We start from the raw sequence: 21832 nt of genomic DNA, 5'->3' as shown, positions 1-21832 counted from the left end.
GTCAACTCTTCCTCTTAGGTGTATAAGCAATAGTCACGTAAATGTGTTTCCATTCATGTGTTTTGTTTTGTGATTAAATCAACAAATCAAACATTGTACTTTTTTAAATAGCAACAATTATTCAGATTCAGTGTCAAGGAAATGTGGGCTGAGTATGTGTGTGGTTTGTTAACAAGTCATTACCTGTCTCTCAGAACGAAAGCTGGTCTGGGGTGAACACGCACTCCTGTGCTAACCATGTCCTGTTTCCACAGGTATCCTAAACTAGAATCACAAAGCTAAGGCATCTTAAAGTGAGGCTGTTTCGAGCCTCCATTAACAACAACAACAACAACAAAAAAACAAAAAAAAAACCAAACAAAAAAAAAACACAGAGGGAAAGAAAATAAAGGAAAGAATTGATACTAGTTGGTGTAATCTCTTTCTTTCCAACTTCTACTCCTAGATTCTTTATAGTATTTCAAAGGTGCATGGTTTGTGTAAAGCCTTTGGTTGGAGTTTACACTTCTCATTTGGGAATACAAGAATTGCAGCGGTGGTTGTTGCTGGGGTGGGGATGGTCCCCTCGCTTCCTCCAGCAGCTCCTGCCAGGACAGACCCCATGCCCCAGCTGATGTTCCCAAGCTCCACTGCAGGGAGCTCACATGGAGCTCCTAACTGCACTACCAGCCCCCAGGGAGTGTTTCCAGCCTTGGCCCGGGGCTACCAGCCAACCCTTCCCATCACTCCCACTCAGGGTGAACACAGCCACCCACAGGCTGAGCTCTCGGAAGGGCAGGAGTGAGCTCAGTGTAAGGGCTCTTCCCAGCAGCACATCTGGATTGCTCTGCCAGGAGAAGCTCAAAATGTCAGCCAGAGGTGCTGAGCTCCCATCTCCCTCTTGGCAGCTATGTACAACTCTCTCAATGAAATGCAAGCTGCATGGGAGAAAGGTAAAATGAAACCAGATCAGATTACCAGTGTCAATATTTGTCACCTGCCTGTCACCACTTCCAGTACCCAGGGAGAAAAGGAAAGCTGCAGCAGAAAGACCAAGGCAATGGTCTGTATGTGAGGAGAAAGACCAAGAGGCTGCAGCAAACACCAAAGGTGTGAGTGAGTTCCTGCTACCAAGGCTGGGCAAGTTCTGCCCCGTACCAGCAGCCAGCTGAATGCAAATTCGAGTCATTTTGAGCAGAAAGCTGATGGGAACAAACCAGACCAGGGCTGCTCAGCAGCCCCAGGGGCAGGCTCTCCCTGTGAGGAGCTGGGTCCCACAGGTTCCCATTCTGTGAAGACAAGGAACTCCCAGTGACCTCAGCTGTTTGCCAGGATTACATCCCAGCCAGATTTCTTTGGGCAGGTGGACACATCCCTGCTGGTGCTGGAGCAGTGCAGGGCTGGGCTAAAGTAGGAATTTTGTGTGCACCAAGGGCCAAGGCTGTCACCAGTTGTAACAAACAGAGCTCTTACCCCTTCTGCAGCATTTATCTGTCCTTGTGCCGGGCTGTGCCAGCTGACAGGAGGCTGGAATGGGCTGTGAAGAGAGAAACACACAAACAAGCTGAGGAACAAACTACCAGATGCATCCATCCCATCCTGACTACACAGAGACTGAAACAACCTGTACTCTGGTGATCAGGTCCTGAATTAATAAAATGCCCTCAGCCAATCAGAGGTGGGGGGAAAGGAGCCCCCAGGCAAAAACAGGTAAGTAATGTGAGCAGCTGGGCTCCTTCTTACCACCTTCAGAATACAACATAAACCCCTTTCTGCAGTTCTGGACGGTGCCTCTGCTTACCTGGCTTAGCCCTCTTCTGCTTCCTCACTAAGAGTTAAAGTCTAATAAGAATTGAGGAATGTAAATAGCAGCAATCAGAAAACAGCTCAGAGTCAGTCCTGGTAACACGGCTCCAACAAACACCACAGTGGCTACCTCTTATCTTCTCATTTGCTCAAAATTACTGCTTAATTAAAATGAACCCATCGAGTTTGTTAGTCAAAATAAGTTTGGGTACATTTAAATCCCCTTACTGATTAGCATCACCCCCTTCTAGAGAGCTTGCTGAGAAATACGTGTGAGATCCATCCTTTGGAAATTCTGAAGGCAGTGTGTGGGAGGGAAATTCTGTAATGTGCCAAAGAACAAGGAGCCCAAATGACAGCAGCCCCAGTGAGGCCTGGAATACGGCACAGGTGTGTCCCTGCAGGACACCCAGGACAGGAAATCATTAGGCCATGTGAATTGATAATGAGTCCAAGCCAGCATCTTCACAGGCAGAGCACACAAATGGTCAGGCACCAGGGTGCCGAGGCTCAGATCTGTTGATAACAAAAGCTTTAATAAAGTAAGAAAAAAGACAATGCTGTGGATAAAGAGCTCAGCCATCAGGTGACAGATGTCGTAGAAAGCCACAGCATAGAGCAGGCAGGAAGAAAACAAAAAAATCTCAATGTAAGGTGGAAAACAGAACAGGAAAGAAGGCCAAGACGGTGCTGAGAAGGGCAGTCAAGGCAGCCTCATATCTGGGCTCTGGCTCAGTACCACGTGTCTGTTTTGCTGCACAAGAGGCAGGTGGTGGATCAGGGTCTGGGATGCAGCCTTATGTAAGGAGGGCCCATTAACATCTTTGAACACTCCCTGTGTTCTCCAGCCCTCGGTGCTGGCCACTTCTGATGTCAGGATAATGGCCCTGCCAAAAGCGCCACATCTGAAGTTAACAATCTCGAGCCCCCTCTCAGGCTGCTGAAAGCCAAGTGTGCATCCTCTCAGATCAGGCTGAAAAAGCAACTTCAAAAGTACACTGCTTAAAAAGGAGCCAGCAGAAGTTCAGAAATGAAAGGATAATTAGGGGCTTGAAAACTTCTTACAGGAGGCAAGAATGGAAAGATGGAGATTGATTACATTAGGGAGGAACTGCAGGAAAAAGACATGATACAATAATTAGAGGCATAAGGAAGATGACGGGAGGCACTTGTCCTCCCTTTCTTGTGAGATACAAGGGCTAGACGATGAAAATGACAGAATTCAAGGTCAGGCATTGTGTGAAGTTAACAAAAGCAGCTGAACTTGTGTAACCATCACAACTGTCTGGAAGGGAAATGAAAATATGTGATGTGAGATTTATCCAGACCAGAAGGTATTAGTGAGGAGAGTAATGCCAAATAGTGGCAGATTAATTCCCTGCAAGCTCCTTCCTTGTCCCTTCTTTTGAAGGATATGATCCCGGCTCAGCTTGACAAGCCCAAACTCCCAGGAAAACTTTCTGCCTCATCATAGGGTCAGAGCCAAAGACACCGAGGCAAAGAGTGGGGGAAATCTGAGCAGGTTTTAGTGAGGCTGCCAAAAGGCAGGTGTGAGGCTTCCTTAGGAGAACCTAAGGATTCAGGTCTGTGAATGAAGAGCCACAGGTCACCCACCCCAGTGTAATGACTCCTCTCAAACACACCAGACCTCAAATACCAGCAAGGCTGCCATGGCAGCTGGCCAGACAGGGAGAGTTTTCTTCTTCACAAAAAAATGCATTGCCATGACATTTTTAAGCAATTCATCAAGCTTCATTCTTTGAAATGTTTCTGCTGGTGATTTGGTATTAACTCTAAGAGACCCCAAACATTATCCCTCCTGAGGCCAGTTTGCAAGGTAGCAGAAGGATGAATTACAGCAGTCAGTCACCAAAATGCTTCTTAAAAGTCAGAGGCCAACCAAGCGCAGGCTTGTTCCACTGACTGTGAACGCTGCTCAGTGAGAAATCCAGCCAGCTGGAAAGCCACTTCAGCACCTGAGTGTCATCAGCAGAAAGCAGTACAAGATAATTCTGGCAGAGGCCTGCAAAATTCTACATCAAGTGCCATCACAATGAATTTTTTGCCCCAGACAATTATACACAGGCACTGCCAAATTATGTTTGCACCTTGTTTTAATAACGTAATCCAGCTCATTTCATATGTAATAAATTCATTAGGCTTTGGGAGTTTGTACAAGATCAAGCACACTTTAACAGAATTCATTTCAATATCTTCTTTTAACAATTAATAATTTTACAGTTCTGTAAACACGCACTGAAGTGCTCTGACTGAGCTCTGGAGGGTTTGGCTCGGTGAGTTCAGACCAGCTTCCACCACATGTTTCAGAAGGCAGCTTGGTACCCTGCCAGTGAAACACAGCACAGGAGGATCACACTGCCAGCAGGTGATCACAGGCCCTCGTCCTGCCCCATCCACAGCACCTTCTGCCTCCCCATGCACGGGAAAGTCCCACAGCATTGTCACAGCTCCAGGTCCTGCAGGTCTCCCCAGCTGGCGCCAATTTTCACTTTAACATTCAGTTTCACTGAGAGTTTGATGGCGTTTTCCATCTCATGTTTCACGATCTGAGCAACCTAGGAGAAAAAATCAGGCATCAGACACACACAACTTCAGTGCTCTGGGTTTCTGTCAATAGCTGGGGCAGACAGACACCTGGAATCCTGTCCTGCATTTATTTGCACTGACTTCCCACCAATGGGAATGCAACCAAACCCTGATAAGTGTTTATGAATGGAGAAAATGTAGAAAGCCAGTGAGATTTCATGCAACGCAGAGCTGTGACTGGTTCTGCAGTGTTTAAGACTACTCATAAAAGGGGCCAAGATTAACTTTCTGTTAAACACTTGGGAGTCCTGAAGAGGCTCATCTTTCACTCAGCTGCATAACTCTTAAGGGTTTCATGGAGTCTGTCCTGAAAACTTCAATGTACTGAAACCAAGACGCTAAACAAATTTTCCAGAAGCAAAGAGTAGTGGCTCCTCCGTGTTGTGCCAGCTTGAAACGCACTCTGTGAAACACAAATTATAAAGCTCTGGAAAAGCAGGTCACATTCCATGTGGGTACTACAAATACTGCCCAGGTTCCTCCTCAGTGTTTAATTAAGGCAACTCCTGCCCCCTAGTAAACAGATGAGGTAACTGTTTTCTGCTCTCCAAAAGTATTCCTAAGAAAACACTCATTTCAATACACAGTCAGGAGACCAGAAATTATTTCTTTCTGCAGCTGTCTGGATTGCAAGAGACTGGATTTTTTTTTTCTCCTGACTATAAAAACCTGTCCTGGACAAAGGTATTCCCTTTCCTCCCCCAAGACCTATGCAGAATCCAGCCTGTCCTGGATTCCTTATTTGAATGAATCTTTCAATCCACACCCATCCCATGAACCTTTCCATGGCAGAGTGAAAAGAGACTTTGAAATCATGGTGATTCCTCAGCTCAGCTAGAAGCCATCCTGGCAGCAGAGGAACTGTTCAAGCTGTCTGACCCTTCCGGGTGTTTTCATAATTTCTTCACAGGTAGCCACCAGAGAAATTCCTCCATAGTTTTTGCTGGGGAATGGAAGAGGGGATTTGAGGAGATCAGAGCACGAGACTTTACAACAGCATGAAGAACTAGGGGAAGATGTGACTTCCAAAACCCTATGCCCCTACATACTGCATTTCAAAATGATCTTGATAACCTAGAAAAATGCTTTGAAATAGGATGTAATTCAGCACAGATGAGTACAGAGTAGAAAGAAGCAGGGTAGAGAATTAGGACAGAAATAATCTACTGTTCAAAAATAGGATGAAAAATAACTGCCTGGGCAGGAAAAAAATGGGGTTATCAGAGATTAAAAACTGAATAGAGCCTAAGCAAGGCACACTGCTCTGAGAAAACAAGGAAATGAAATTCTGGAACATAGAAAATGTTGCTTGCATGACACACAAATCAATTTTCCACTCTTCAAACCACCCCAGCCTTGATCAAGTTCAGGGCCCAGCACATCAAAAGAAACATGAACCACACAGAAGGAGATTCTCTGAGAATGGTCATAAGTCCAGCACATGGCACCAGCGAAGAGCATCCGATTAGGGCTGCTGCACCTACAACCAGGGACTGCAGCTGTGCTGCAGGGGAGACAGGAAAACCTGCTGGTTTAAGCAACTGCCCAGCAAAATCTAGCAGAAATATAAAATATAAAAATATGCCTAGAAATACATCTGAAGGACATCAGAAAAGCTGGTAATAATTGCTCTTGAAGTTGTTAATGAAATAAATAGAATACAATAAATAATAAGCAAATCCATTCGCTTGTCTCCAGTTCTCCTGGGAATACCATGATAAACTGGAGTCAGTATCTAAAGATGTTAAAATCTATACTCAGGGGATTTCAGTCTTCTACAGGAAGAATATTAGGAGCCTTTTTGTCTCAAAAACAGCCTGCCTAGATTGAAGCAGCAGATGTCTGAACAAAGCTGGCAAAATGAGAAAAACCTCGAGCTGAGATTCAAGACAAAAATATCAAACCTTTTGTTTTTATTTACATGAATGTATCTATATTATTAATAAATATACTCACTTATAGTCTTCATATTTTTATTAGTACATTTTGACTAATATATACATGCATGCTCAGGCCAGTCAGCACTGCTGAGAGCTCTGCCAGACTAGGAGTTACTGCTGGCCATCAGGAGGTGACCTTTTGTCATTAGCAATGTGCAGAAGTGGAAGAAAGGCACCCCAAAGATAAGGAAGCATGGCCAGGGAGCCTCCCTGTGTTCGTGCTCTGGACTTGGGAAGCGCTGAGCTGCCAACATCCAGCTCAAACACCCGCCCCTGAGAGCTGGCACACTGACTCCTCTGTGCCCAGGCGGGCCTTCAGAGAGGAAGAGCACACACACAGACACACACAGGCATTAAGGGCACTTAAAAACCCCAGAACACATTCCTTGTACCTGCCCCGCTGCCAAGCAGCACCACAATGCTCCTACCAGCAAGATAAGGAGGTAGGGAATGAGGAAACGAGTACCAGAAGGATAGAGTCCTCCTTTCCCTGCACAGAGTACAAACCACAGCTGTTAAAATGAATGTTCTGAGTTAGGCATCAGGGCATAAGGAGAAACGCTTCCCCCCACACCTGTCAACAACACCAAGCCACTTCACTCAACAAGCCTCACAGAGAAGTTGCATGAACTCCTGTTACAAGCAACATAACACATGCTGAAAATGAACTTCAGCCACAGGGATGGCTTGAATCCAAAAATCCAGCGATCAAGCATGCAAACATGTTTTTTTCATCCAGTTGAACTCTGTTTTCACAGATCTTTCAGCACCCAGGGAGGGGAGATCCAGGTAAGGGAATGTGAGCTCCTAGAAGGAAGGCTTGTTTGAAATACAGCAGTGCAGTAGAGAGCTGAAAGAGGAACTGCAGGGCTCTACCTGGATGACATCATCCTCTGCAACTTCATAGAGGAGCTCATCGTGCAGCTGGAGGATGAAGAAGCCTCCTCTGATGGGATGTAACATCCCTGCATTTCTCCTCGACAGCCTTCCTGCACAGGTGAAGAGCAGAGTTTGTTAGGCACCATCATACAAAAGTGTGTTCCTTGTATCAAAACCTTTGCACATTCCTAATGCTGAGAAAAAGAATGTGAGGACCTTGAAAATTAAAAAGCCCATACCTACAGACAAAACCACAAATCATGGCTATTCTATCAATATTTGTACAGCTACTGAGGGAAAAAATGTTAATGAGAAGTATTTTAGATATACACATTTCAGCCTTACATTATAAAGATATGAATCAGAACAGAAACAAGAGACAGTTGTGTCTCCTGAACCATCTGTTTCAAAAGTAAATTTTAGACAAAATCATGCAAAGCTTAATCAGAAGCTGGTTTACAACATTCTCTCTGGCAATGAATTAGGATTCTGCTTTTCTTCCAGAAACATTTTAATGGCTAGCTTAAGAAAACAGTCACCCTCCTGCAAAATGCAGTTTCTGAAACTGTAGCTCCTGAGTAGAACTGAGGAAGGAAAAAAAGAGCAATTATTGAACAAACAAGTAAGCAGCTGACAAACCCAAGATCCTGGTGGGCCTCCTCTGACAAAAAATGAAACAAACCTTTCCATGGTAAAATCTGTTGGTGTTTTAAAATAAACAAACACAACCTCACACACAGAGACTCAAAAGTTATTTATTTGTCAGGTTAGCTAACAGGAGGACTTCAGTTCACAGAAAGGGTTTCAAGCCATCATCAGTTCCTCACACAAGCCTCACACTGAAGCAGCAATGTTGAAGCAGCCACATGATGCAGGATGCTCCTCTGATGGCACAGGCATTTCTAACTTGCTGAAAAATAATTCCTTTCAGTTTTAAACACTCCGTTTCTATCTATCAGAGCAAGGGAAAACTCTCACAAATGCATCTATTCACTCCCCTGTAATTACACTGGCCAAAGGTCAGTAGCTTCATCTCCTAGGAGGGGTGGGAAGCTCTGCCAAGCACGTGTCTTCTACTCAGAGCTGACCTCTGAATCTGGTCTCTCCAAAATAAACTGACACATTTTTAGAGGTTTGGCAATTAATTATTTCGTTCCCAAATCACACTCTTAATATTAAGACAGCTTAATGTTTTAATTGAAGCGTAAGAACTATCAAAGAAATCTAACTCTCCATTTCATAAGCAGTCTTTCTAAAATACACCTGATGAACAAATTTCTATCTACATTAAGCTAAAAAAAAGTCTTTGTGGCATTCCTCTGGGAATGAGCACCCCAGCACAGCTTTGCTATCTGCAGCCAGAAAAAACTTATGCTGATAAGTGCTTCATATAATACTCTTGTGAAGTCTCTGTACATCAAATTCCAGTCAACAAATTCCAGACTTAATTCTAACCAAAAAAAGTATTTTTGGAACCAGAAGTCATCCCACTCAATTATTTCACTGCCTCTGAGGCCAGAGGGTCTGCTCAGTTCCTCCTTCCCACTTCTGAACAATTCTGGGGTGGCACCACAGACCACATCATACATGAACTCTCACTGCCAACCTTTGCAAGATCTGCTCTGAGGTAATTGGAGTCTGTTCTGGTCACATTTGCTTTCATTTGTTGAACAGACATTCTTCCTCCTTCCTGGTGACTTTTTTGCTCCTTAAAGACTTACAGACTTACCACTTTCAGGAAATAAAACTTCTCCCAACTCTAGGCCCAAAATGCACTAACTTTTTTCCAGGCTTTCTTTTTTTTTTTTTTTTTTTAATTAACATTAGCAACACTGAAAATCTTGTTCCAATGTGCAAAGAAGAGGCAACCATACCGGTTTTATCTCTCAGGAGGGAGCTCTCCAGATGTCCATGGGACTTGATCACAGAGGAGAAAGCTTCCAGGCGTCTCTGAATATTCACAGTGGCTGTTTTGACAATATCTGCAGCAGATCCCTGAACAGTTGTATTCACAGCCTGGCGCTCTGCCTGAACAGAGATAGCTGTTCTCAAAACTCACCCCCAAAAAATCAAATCCAACATGTCACATGTACTCAATTAAAAATAATTAATACATGGCCAAATATATACAAAGCAAAAAAATTTCAAATAGAGTTTGTTCTATCTGCCTGAGAGAAAGACACATTAAAGACTAACTTCAGACACAAAATTTCTACAGGCACCTGAGAAAATTCCACAAATGAAAAATTAATGAATATCAAGAGTAATAACCTGCAAGAGTCACAATCCACAGGGAGAAGCATATGCCCATGGTAACAGCTTCAATGGGAGAGGAAAAGCCTCAGTTAATCCAAGCACCACAAGACATTTCTGACTATCTCCAAAGCCATAAAGGGTAGACAACTGAAGGCAAGAAACTGGACTTCATGGACTAAAAATCTGGTCTGCCACACTAAATCCTGACTGCCAGAGCATTACACACCAGACCACCATTTTTTTCAACACAAGCAACTTCTCTACTAATCCCCTCCTCAGACAACAAAACTGTATTCAAAGTTTCTTCTTTCTTTGTTTAGAGCTGAAACATGTGCAAAGAATTATGAGGATGCTGAAATGAAAGTAAAGATCATTCATTAACTGGTCTTTAATATAATTTTATAGACTAAATCTAATTTGAACAGAAGATACATCTGCAAAGCTTCCTGCTGAAGCCTTTTTCAGATCAAATTGTCCATTATTTTCAAAAGTTTTCTGAAAGCCTCCTTGTTTCCCTGTCAACTATTTGGAGTACAAACTCCCCCACTTCCTCCCTCTTCTACTTTAGTCTTTAATTCCACACAACCTGATCCAGCTTCTTACTGAGAAGTATAATGCTTCCTCCCCACAGAAACACCTCCCTAGAGAATCAATTTACTCTTACTGAAGTAGAATCTATGGCAAAAATGTCCAAAATGACCAGGAAAAAAAAAGATATGCTAGTGCAAAGGTGTACACTGAGTAAATAATTTATCTAAGAAGTTAAAGCAATTTTCCTTCCAGGGAAAATAAGACAAGGAAAAAAACCCCAAAAATATAGGTCTTTAATGCCCTTTCTTGTTTGAGTGCTGACAGCATGTAACATACAGAGACTGCTGAGTGGGAGCAACTCAGCCTGAAGAGCTAAAGTGTACTCCCTATGTGGAGGCTTTTTAAAATCATGTCCATTGATTTCAATAAATTACTCACTCCAGCTCTAAAGTGGGAGTTCTGAAGTGAGGTTAGCACAGTGATGACAGCTGCACACCTAGTCACAGAAGACTTACGTCAAACAGGCCAGGACAAAAGCTCTGTTATTGAGAGAATGACTGAGGGAACAATGAGCTAAGCAAGAAGTGGAAGGTCATGACTAAGATGGCTCACAAACCTTGTAAAACTGCAGACATGGCTACGCAAAGAAATCTGGTATTTTAAAAATAAAACTAAAACAAACTAAACAAAAACCTTAAAGGCACAGAACTCAACATACATGAGCTTTACTGTAGGGATTTGGATCTTTGATAGCTGGCAGGTATCGCCGTCTCCCCAGGATGGTCTGCACAAACCCATCCCTTCTGCAGCTCCGCACTGTCTCCCTCAAGAATTTCTGAACCCCTGTGAAAGAAGAGAGAAAGTTTTCTGTAATATAGCTGATGTTCTGTACTGACTTCTCAGTGGGGTCACTGAAAGCAGTCTGGGGCAGCCAAGCAGCACAGAGGAAATCCTTTAAATTTCCCAGACCCCATCAGTGGACAATGGCACACGGTCACTCATTCAGCTCTGCTGTAAAACATATTAAGACTTTTGAGGTGGAAGAGAGTGCACAGTGTCAGGATATCTGGCTGTGCACAAGGAGGTGGGAAGTCCATCCTGCACAGTGCCCAGGCACAGAGGGTCATATGTGTATTATTGATAATGGAGAGGTCACAACCTGGACCAGCACTGGAAAGAAAAGTAGTAGGGAGGGTGTAAATTGAAAGCAGAAGCCAGAGTCCTTGATGCCTCAGGCTGCCTGACTTCAGGCTGTGTCCCTTCAGATTCTAGGATGAAAGAAAATCACCCACCTGCACTTGGCAAGGGAAGGAGAAAATACACCAAGAGTGTTAAAAAGAAACTTAGGTCAAAGAAAGGTGAGACAGGGAAGAGTGAACTTGCACTGCAAGTTCAGGTAACAACTGTACTAAAGTGGGAAAAGTTAACTTCAGACAGTTTCTTTCAGTGTTTACAAAATATAAAATGGAAAAGGAGCCATTCAAAATCAAGACTGACAGCATAAGTCAATTAAATAGGTATGTTATTTAGCAGTCAGCCTGACAACACATAGCAAGTGAACATGCATGAGAAGTGGAGTTACAATATAAGGTGCACTGCAGTTTGTATGCACACACATGTACTGAGAGAGAGGAGGCAGGAAGTCATTCCTAACGGTCACAAAGGAGAGACAATTCAGAAATTAATGGAGACTAAACAGAATCTTAGCAGAAAACTGTTTCTCTGCATCTGTCTCCTAAAGAAACCAACCCTAAATCTAAAGAACATAATTTTCCAGCTCATTTTCAAGTCCTATGATTAGAGCTATCTGCCTCTTGTCCCATTTGCCCTCCATTGTTTTTCTGATTGCAGCTCTATTCTTTCTACAGCTTTCCTAAAAATTAACATGCTTCTTAGAAACGCAACCATGTCTTCTTACAAAACATAAAAGAGCTAGCTACTCTGAGCAGCTGGATAAAAATTAAAGGATAATATGTAAAGCAGAAGACAAAAAAGTGTGAAACTCCACGAAAGCAGAAGACAAAAGCAGAAGAAAGAAATTGTTATATTTAAAAATTATAAGAAGCATGGTCTAAAGTTGACACAGCATATCATTTGAAGCTGCGTGTTTTAATCAGGAAAAGCATGTTTCCCATTCAGAAACTTAAGAGCTTTAAAATGTCTCCTCAGGGCTTATTAATTAATTAAAATAATTAAAAAAATATTGTAATAAATGAAAAACAAAGTCTTAAAGGTGAATAAAACCAGAGAGTAGAGTAAAACATTACAGAATATCAAACTGCTGCATTAATGCACTGGATATTTTCAAAATTTAAAGGATTTTCAAGAGATACAAGTAGTAGGTTGAAACAAATTTAGGATTTGAAGAGTCATGGAGAGGAGGGATTAAAAACAACATCCACCATCACCACCCAGTTCCCAAACAGCCATATCCAAACCTGTGTATCTTGATTTGAAGGATTCAATATAATTGGCAGCTTCATTTTCATCAATCCCCATCTGCTCGCCTAAAGATTTTGCTCCTATTCCATAGATGATTCCATAGCAAATCTGCCAGAGGAGAGGGTGAAGAATCACAACCATTTGGTCAGCCATGCAGAGAAAGCAGAGCCAAAACTAAATGTGATTCACTGGAAGACAAGTGTATGGAATCAAGGGCAAGTATTCGAGAAGAGAGACCCCCTCTGAGCCCAAGCCATTCACGCTGCTTTTCTCCACCCTCATCCCCCCAAAGCCCCGACTGTTCCAGTTGCAACGCACCGAGAGTGGGACGACAGACAAAGCAACTACTGAACAATCATGGCCAAACTCAAACAGAAAAATATACTACAATGTGTTGAACTGAACCTTCCTGCCCAGAAAGCTGCTATCGAATTTTTTTCCTAAAATTACCTGCTTAGCTTGTTGCCTGGTCCTGTCCCCAACAGCTTGGGGATCAATCATTTTCCATTCTGCTGCGATGCTCTTAAAGACATCGGAACCACTGTTCAAAGCTTGAATGAGGTGACAGTCGCAAGACAAATGAGCAAGGATCCTCAGTTCCAGCTGAGAGTAATCAGCAGCCAAGATTAAGCCACCTGAAGTCAAGAAGTCATCAGAAAGCATTATTTCATCAATTACTCCAATATTCCATCCAACTTGCCAGCAAGAACAACTGAACCTATCCTTTATCTCCCTGCTCTCAGTTTTTCACAGCAATTTCTATCAAGACAAATTCTTGCCTGTTTCCCCAATGCTCAGGCCTGCCTGCTTTACTTCTAGTCACATCTAGCATCCATCAAAACCATACAAACAAGTATCTGTCCAGGTGTCTGAGACTGAGCAGGCAATGTGAGAACTGACATCTGGATAGAAAGAACACTAGGTAGAGTGCAACTTGTGTATTAAAAGCTGCCTTAGCTACATCTTTAAAAAACAGGTCACTCATTCTTAAAAAGGAAATGAAAGTGTGAACATGTGAATGATATAATTTGAATATTCTGCCCAACTGAAACTCTCTCTTTTACAGTTGTGTCAATAATTTTGAAGGCATGCTAACTACTGCACTAGTTTTCCAAGTAGGCTGCTCAGACACGTATTTACTGTTACCAATTCTTAAACTTTCATTATATCTATGATTTTTTGCTAACCATATTCTTAACAATTCCAGGGCAGGACCTGGGCATTACCTGGGAAAGGAACAAAAGCATGCCTCATGCTAACAGAAAATGGTATTCCTCTTTCTTCTGATCTGTTTGCAGCTTGAACCTTTAGCCCATTAGGCAAAATACTGGAACACTTTCTGCATCTGTGGAGAAAAAAAAAATTACTGCCCTTCACCAGTTTCTAAAATACTAAGACATGCATGATCATTTTTACCACAACAAATCAGTGAAAACAAGTGAGACACTGGCCTCTAATCCATTTTTCTGGACAATCCATACCCAAACTTGACCATGGAGGAACTGGACAGAAACCACATAAACACCTGAAAGGGATTTATTGATTCTGAAAGGATTTAGGGATAAATCTTCCTAGTGCCTTCAGGATTCAGTTCAGAAATTGGATAATTCCACTCTAAAACAGGTAACATGAATGGCCCCAGATCTGTGATGAGTTTATTCCAGAAAGAGTCACAGGAATCCTAAAAATTCAACACTCCACCTTGAGTGCCACATCTCTCAATAGCATTCTCCTCTGCAGAATGCATACACCAGCCCAGAGACAGAAGAATCCCCCCCAAGATCCCCCTCATTACTGCACATGCACCCACATTGACAAGTAAGCCTGTAAAACAGAGCAGAAGTTGCAGAAGAGGTGCTCATAACACGCTGCAGGTTTCCTCCCTAAACACCGAGGGGAAACTTGCCCCAAAGCTGCTCGATTTTCTTTCCTGAGAGGCCAAAAGTTTAGTGTCACCCACATGCTCTGCATCCTCTCAGAGCTTGCTTAGGTCTCCTGTCCCACCAAGTCATTTGTAGCTGCAGATGGAATTGTATCCATGAGCACATCCACTGAACAGTGCACAGCTCTGACACCATTCACATCATACTCTCCCATCAGCACCAGTCTACCAGACAGTCCAATGGGCTCTCCACTGGAAGGCAAAAAGCCTTTGTAAGTCCTTGATGTCTGGAACAGGGATCTGAGAAAATTCTTTGTCAAAATGAAAAGGTATCTCTGAGATCAAGACTAGTTTCAGCAGAGCACAGAAAAAACATCATCCTCTCCCTTGTGCACTTCCTTTTCTTCTCAAATATTGGCTTTTCAGGAATGGTAGGGATCGATGAGATGAAAGCACAAAAATCACAGAAATAAATTTTCAAAAGAAATAAAGGTGAAGGACAATTGCATGTCTGGCTACAGCAGAAAATCACACTGTTCAGCATAGGATCTCAGTTTAGTTAAATATGTAAGGGCTTTATACCACTACCTAATTTAGCTACACTCCTTTGGTCAGAAGCTTCTTACAGCAGGAGGAAAGAGTAGCAATAGTAGTTAGCAAGATAATAGACAGTTTGGACCAAAGTCTGGAAGTCTGATCAGACTTGGCTGGATGGCAATTTCTTTTGTGCCAGCAGGTATTTCTGTGCCTTTAGGATTGCCCATCTTCCTAACACAGTGGCTGCTTAACTAAGGAATGTAGGAAAATGTAGGAAAAGTCAGCCTGAGAAACAGACCTCCCAAAGTCTGGGAGGCACTCCAGGACTTTGATGGGCTCTTCTCTATAGGGAAGAAGACTTCCAAGAAACCAGCACACTCCCCAGCCATCCTGAAAAGCTGCTGCAAGCCTGAGCACTGCCACAGCTTTATCTCAGAATGACATTCCTGCCTCCATGGCTATGCCTGGTTCTCCTGGGGAGAGATGGACAAGATCCTTCTACTCCTGAGTTCTCATTACTTTCCCAAGGCACAAGGGTGTTGAACACATGGTGGCAGGAAGCACCACATAGAAGAACCAAAAGCCTTCTGAAATTTTTCACATCTTGTTGCAGGAAAAAAGCTTAGAAAAGTCACTCAGGTGACACAATTGGGACAAGAACCTGAATGGAAAGAGAAACTGAAAGGGCAGAAAAGCACCACCAAGTAGGAAGCCACAAAGCTCACAAGGTACATGCTAAAACATTGACCTTGGGGTTTCACTAGACTTCCACACCTCTGTGGCACATAATGCTGTCAAAGGCACTGGCACATAATGCTGTCAAAGTAGAATTGTAGAATCATAGAAAGCAGGGTAATTGGTTAAGAGAAACTAAATTTAGAAATCTTTTTCTTCTACCTGGTAGTTTCTGTAGGTCACTATCACAAATAAGATTATTAACAGAGAACGAAAAGCATGTTCACCCCTGTTCCCTTACAAAGGGAGCTACACAGCATTAAACAAATTCATTTCTTTCTGCTTCTTCCACAATATTCTATCCTCTCTCAGAGTAGTTCTTAAGTCAAACCAGATCCTAACTTCAGTTTAGTTGTTTTCACACTCAAGCTTTCCCTCCAACAACTGGGAATATAGCACTAATCTCACTGAAGGGTTTCACAAAGAACATCAAAAAGAAAGCAAATAGCTACATGAAACCACATGCTGTTAGTATTGTTAAGTCTTTCATGTATCACTGATTTTTAGGTACTTATTCCTCTGTAAGAAAAACACTGCATAACAAGTCACACTGACACGACAGCAGCCACAGGTGAAGTCAGAAAAGAGAAATTTGACAACGCAACCACATTAAGATTAGACAGAAGCTTTGTCAAGATCCGCCTACCTGCCCCTCAAAGCAGCAGGAGAATTAACATTTCCATGGGCTTGGGAGGGTGGGCTTTCTTCAACCACAGTTGGCATTTCAATCTCAAAATCTCTTGGCACATTCTGGATATTTGGCTCTGTGAAGGTTACTCGACCTGAAAGGAAGACAGGGCAGAGCTAAGGAGTGCTCCAAAAGGAGTCTCTCTAACTCAATACACACTGCATCTCCAAAATACAATAGGCAGGAAAGCGAGAGGACACAACCACTGAAAAAGTTTTAAAAAAGGAAAAGTAATTTGTATTTAATGGGCTTGTGATGGTTCCCCATTTCTGTATCACTAATAAGAAACTCCCAAATCCAGAACCTGTTCTGGAGTCAGGGATTTAGATGGCCATATGTGCAAGAAATGAATAATACTGCTCAGTGAACACAAAAGCTATTTTAAACACATCTGTTTTTTTAAAGCAGATATATGTCAAATAGATATACCAGTATCTTTGGTTGAAGCAGAGCACAGGCTTTATTTCCCACCTTTTCCCCTTAGAAAAGCTGCACACACATACAAAAAGACAAAAAAAGCAGTAAGAACTGAGGCATTTGCCCACATTTGTTCACCTGTAGCTGTGTGGGTCTGTGAAACTGGATATATCCTTTCCATTCCCAGTGCAGAATTCCATCGCTTTTCCCTCTGTAGTGGAAACACCACTTTAGTAATGGCGTTGTTGATCCTCCTCCATTCCAATATCAGCCCTGGCAATGGGTGAAGTGTCTTTAATTTCTCCAAAACATCCTTGTGGGAAGAAAAGGGCACAACTAATCAACAGCCTTTAAAACTTTATAAATAAAGTTTTTGCAGTTCTGCAGGAAAAAGTGCCTCCTTCACCCACAGTGAGCTTACAGTGTCACTGCCTTAAAATTAAATTGATTTTATTTATACTCTCCACTTATACCACCTACACCTGGGTAATCAAATCACCACCTGACATAGCTGCAGTTTTATTACCCAGGAGAAAACAATCACTTCCCTTTAGACTTCTGCACCCTCATCAACGCTCTTAATCTGCACCAACCAATACACCACCTGAAATGATGAAATAAAGCATCACTTGCCATAGGTCCCCTATGTTGTCTCCTCTTGTCCAGAGTTAATACTTCTCCTCCATCTTCTTGCATATTTTTCTCCCTGCTCTCTCCTATCTGTACACTAGGAACACCAAATGAAGCCCTTGACCACGCTCCTTGAAAGACAAAGCTGATTACTAGCAATCAAATCCTTTCAGTTAAATCAGAAATATGAAGGGACTAACAAGAATTTCAAAAGACAGTGTCATGCAAACATTTCTCAAAATAATATTTTATTTTGTGTGTCACAGGCAGCTGCAGTTTCATCTCTCCACATCACAAAAGGAGGAAATCCTCCCTTTGCTTCTTTCTCCCTGCTGTGGCACCACCACTGCACCCAATGTCTTCGCTGCCACTTGAGTTCCAGAAATCAATACCTGTCTTCTGAGTACAGACTACACTGAACAAGGGGGAACTAAGAAAACAACACAGATTAATGAATCCTGAAAACAGGAACATATATATCTGCTAATTTCACTTGTCTGGCAAGAGCACTCATTAGCCTGCAGCAGTTGGTATTAATGCAGGTCCACAATATTTATCTACTGCCAAGAATGTCAATAGCCTTCACATTATACAAGCTTCTGATATACTAAATTTGATAAGACATCAGATTAGCCATTCTGAAGACAAATTCTCTGAAGCAAAAAATAGAGATTTGATAGTAGCAGGAAGAGAAAATATTGTATTTAGTCAACATGGTATTTAAGTATCTTTCAAGCTGATGTGGAAAAATTCTTCTGCTATTGGCTTTACAAAATTATTGTGCTATTTTGGTCTTGCACGTGATTTGGGAAATCAGATTCTGCCTGATTTACTCTTATTGAAGCCTGCTATTTATAGGCATGTCCTCACTGCACTCAAGCTTCGGGAGAGTAGGAGTTACTAACTCTGTTAACACAGAAGGTAGAACCCAGTTTGAACTTCCAGTGGTAACTGGAGGAGCAAAAGGCAATTAAAATTTACTTTCAGACTAGAAACAGATTTTACTGTACCTTGGTTGTACTGAACTGCTTGCTTAGCTTGACCCTGTTTCCTTTAGCAGTTGCTCTTCTGGTGTAACCCAGGGTTTTCTTGCTCCCTTGGACTTTCACATCTCCATTTTGTGGCAACTTCAGCTCCAGGAACAACACCTGAAAGAGGCCAGCTTTTTAAATCAGTTTCTGCACACTACTCCCAGGAGAAAACAAAAGCAACTGAGCACTTAAACAGCTTGTTCCAGCCAAAGGATAGTACAAATGCTTCAGGTAATTAAAAAGCTGATTAAAGATCCTGGCTATCAAATTCATTCCTCCTCATTTTAATTAACTACGAAGTGCAATTTAAAATCTCATTTTCTGAACACTCTAAGTTTAAGTTCACAGGTATGTTTTTAGAAAAGGTAATTAACTCCATCCAATAAGTGAGGTTATTACTGACAGTCAACTGTAATAAAATGTAATGTTCAGATGACTGAAAGTGGGAAGAACACTGGTGAAAAAAAAGAAGTGTTAGGAGGGAGCAGGCTTCAGAACAATATGAATAGCACAGAAGGAGGCGGTCACAAATACCTTTTAGAGAATAGCTAGAATATTAGTTTTTCTAATAAATTGCCAAAAACCAGAAAATTAGGTGTATGCTCATTTGGTGACAGACAGAATACAGCTCTTAATTTTTCACTTTATGTTTCCATGTAGCATTATACACTACTTAGCAGCTATTGTCTTTGATTTCACAGCTGGCAGAAGGGAACAGAAGGCTTTTCTCCTGCTCATCTATGTAGCACGGAAGTTTTACTGACACAAAACTAGAAGGGTAAAGTTCCATTGACTTATACAAGATACTTTACATGACTCATAACAAATTTCTACATGAAATCAGGGCTTCCATAGTTCAGAAAACAGCATTTCAGACAAAACTTTACTTCCCCTTTTCCATGAAGCAGAGTCAAACTGAAGGAGTTCTAACTTAGACTACTGTTACTGGGCAAGACTTCTACATTTGCAACAAAGAAGGAATATTTCTGTGGAATTTCTTTTACTGATAGCTGCTTCCATATAAAGTACAGCCCCTCAGTGAGAAAATAGTATATGGAGAAAAAAAAAAAAAAAAGAAGGGGAGAAAACCATGCACAGCAATTTTAATCTATTTCACTTATTCCATGTAATGTACATCAAAAAATATAAGTGAAATTCTTCAGGAATGAAAGTGTTGCTGTTTTACACAGAAATCTATTTCTTAGACTTTAAAAAATAACAGTTCTTAAAAGGTTCTTAAAAGCAGACAATGTTGATTCAAAACTTTTAAAGCAGTTTTTCCTCCTCGTTCATGCCTGTAAAAGGGCAAGGGTAATGAAACTTTTTCAGCGCATTTCTTCTTAGACTCAAGACTACATGACACCACATCTCGTGTGTGGGACACTGGCATAGCAAAAAAAGCTTCTCCAGTCCTGTACCACTCATCCAAAATACTCCAAAAGCCATTTATTTGGCAGATCATCTCATGCACCCTGAGAGGTCCTATACAAACCACATGCTTATTCTAACTTGTTTTTCATTTCCAAATTATATACTTCCACTTCTACCTTCTTTATCTCTGCTAAAGTTGGCAGAAACCAGAATGATTAGTAACAAGCAGGAGAGACACAGCCTCTTGCAGGCAGCAAGCTCAGAATGAGTGTAAGGAAAAATGAACTCCCACCAGAGTTGGGTTTGCATTTTGGATTTTATTCACACCGTCTTCCCATGAAGAATTTCGTTTCTTATTTTAGCCAAAGCCTCTTGATAATAATTACAGGGGAAGTTCTCCCCCTCCCACGTCACCCCTCATGTACCTCTGCAATGTCATCAGGGCTGGTCAAGGAGAAGCTGTGTCCTGCCAGCTGATATGCCTTGGTCTCAATCTGGCTCAGTTTAGCCTGCATGACCTGTTTCTGGGTTTCGTAGGCTGCTGTGCTGAAACCAATGCCATTCAGCTCCAGCAGAGCCAAACAATAATGGGTAGGCATCTCCACTTTAGAAAATACATCTGTAGTAAGTACAAATGCAAGAAAATCTTTTATAAAATAGATCAACTGCAGATAAACACATTGATTAAAAAGAAAAAAAAAAAAAGGAGAATCCTCAGTTTTGAAAATACTGAAATGTTCTGACACACTGAAATCTCTCACTGTAGATTTTATTTAAGTACTTTTGTTTCTGGAATAATAAATATTTTATAATAAAAAGTGTTCCAGAACTTCCTATCACAAAAGTATTTAAGAAAGAAGCGTCTGACAATTTTTTTTTTCTAAAATATACATCTCTCTGTATATCAACATTTTATAAACAGCAGAAATGCTTAATGTAAGGCTTTCTAACTTGATACACTTTAATTCCACCACCCACATCTTTTTAAAATGTTCTAAGGTTCAACTGTAACAATCATAAACTATGTGGTAAATTTGCAATAAAATACTTCAGCAGGATTGGACCATAATCCTTGGCTCTGGATATGATTTAGGGGAAACTATCATAGTGACCACCAATAGGTATATTTTTGGGGTTTTTTTTTGATGGCTTGTTTTAAAACAGCACAAGCACTCAGCAATTATTAGTGCAAACATACAGGATCATTCGCTATGGAATCATGAGTTTCATGGACACAATGCATACATGACAAATCATGCCATATGGGCAGCAAGAAATCTCCTTCAGAAAACTTTTGAGGATTTTAAGAATTACTTCTGACAAGGAAATCCAAAAACTTTTGAAAGTACTCATGAGAAATCATAGACAGACCCCCAAGTCCCTCAGAATGCCCAGGGTACTCACCTGGGAGGTACAAATCTGCTTGATTTAGAGACTTAGAATAGACTCTGCTACAGCCTTAACCACTGGAACTGGTGGAGATTTGGGATATAAAAATTATGTTTTAATTTTTTTTTCAGAATATATATGCTTCCAAGGGAATTTCCCTCCTTTATTTTAACAAATGAACATTTTGACAGAACATATTTACATAAGAATTTCCAAACCACCTCTCTCCTGCACTGATAATTCAGCCTGTGGCGTCACAGCTGTATCGACCCTCAGTCTTTGCCCCCAAGCTGGGTAGGTCTCTTTACCTGTCAGGTTTTCCCTCTGTAATTCCTTGAGGAGTTGTTCCATGACATTGAAGACAAGCACAGACTCTATGGCTGCTCTGTACCGCCCTGACTGGTCTCTGCTGGCACTCAGTCCCAGGCTCTGCACCCCTTGGCCAGTGCCCACTCCTTCCAGCAGGGGCAGCTCACTGGGGAGAAAGTTGGTCACCATGCTGTGAAGGGTATGCTCCTTGGAGCCAGAATCCAGCAGCCAACAGGCAACCTTAAAAAGGGAGATGTCCGTGAGAATTTTTTTTTTTTTACCTTTTAGTCATAATACAATGCAAATATTTAACCAGGGCTTAATTCAAGGTTATAGCAGATATTAGTTTTCTTCATTTGGCAGGCAAACTGCAATAATTTGTTACATCATTTCAGTAAAAACC

At 41.7% G+C, this 21832-nt stretch overlaps 1 protein-coding gene across 1 annotated transcript in view; it reads right to left on the bottom strand.

Moving 5' to 3' along the window:
* Positions 1 to 3949: 3949 nt before the first annotated feature.
* POLQ (DNA polymerase theta) overlaps positions 3950 to 21832 on the bottom strand; it is a 51289-nt gene continuing 33406 nt past the window's right edge. The window contains exons 20-31 of the mRNA XM_058840565.1: positions 21429 to 21669; positions 20157 to 20350; positions 18340 to 18477; positions 16838 to 17012; positions 16241 to 16376; positions 13667 to 13779; positions 12891 to 13075; positions 12437 to 12548; positions 10717 to 10841; positions 9086 to 9239; positions 7209 to 7321; positions 3950 to 4361 (exon numbers count right to left, since the gene is read on the bottom strand). Of these exons, the coding sequence (XP_058696548.1) occupies positions 4248 to 4361; positions 7209 to 7321; positions 9086 to 9239; positions 10717 to 10841; positions 12437 to 12548; positions 12891 to 13075; positions 13667 to 13779; positions 16241 to 16376; positions 16838 to 17012; positions 18340 to 18477; positions 20157 to 20350; positions 21429 to 21669 (1800 nt within the window). The 3' untranslated portion in view covers positions 3950 to 4247. The remainder of the gene's footprint in view (positions 4362 to 7208; positions 7322 to 9085; positions 9240 to 10716; positions 10842 to 12436; positions 12549 to 12890; positions 13076 to 13666; positions 13780 to 16240; positions 16377 to 16837; positions 17013 to 18339; positions 18478 to 20156; positions 20351 to 21428; positions 21670 to 21832) is intronic.

Source organism: Poecile atricapillus, chromosome 1, assembly GCF_030490865.1.
Source record: "Poecile atricapillus isolate bPoeAtr1 chromosome 1, bPoeAtr1.hap1, whole genome shotgun sequence".
NCBI lineage: Eukaryota > Metazoa > Chordata > Aves > Passeriformes > Paridae > Poecile > Poecile atricapillus.
The sequence above is the reverse complement of the archived record's forward strand: the minus strand, read 5'-3'. Positions and strand labels throughout refer to the sequence as shown.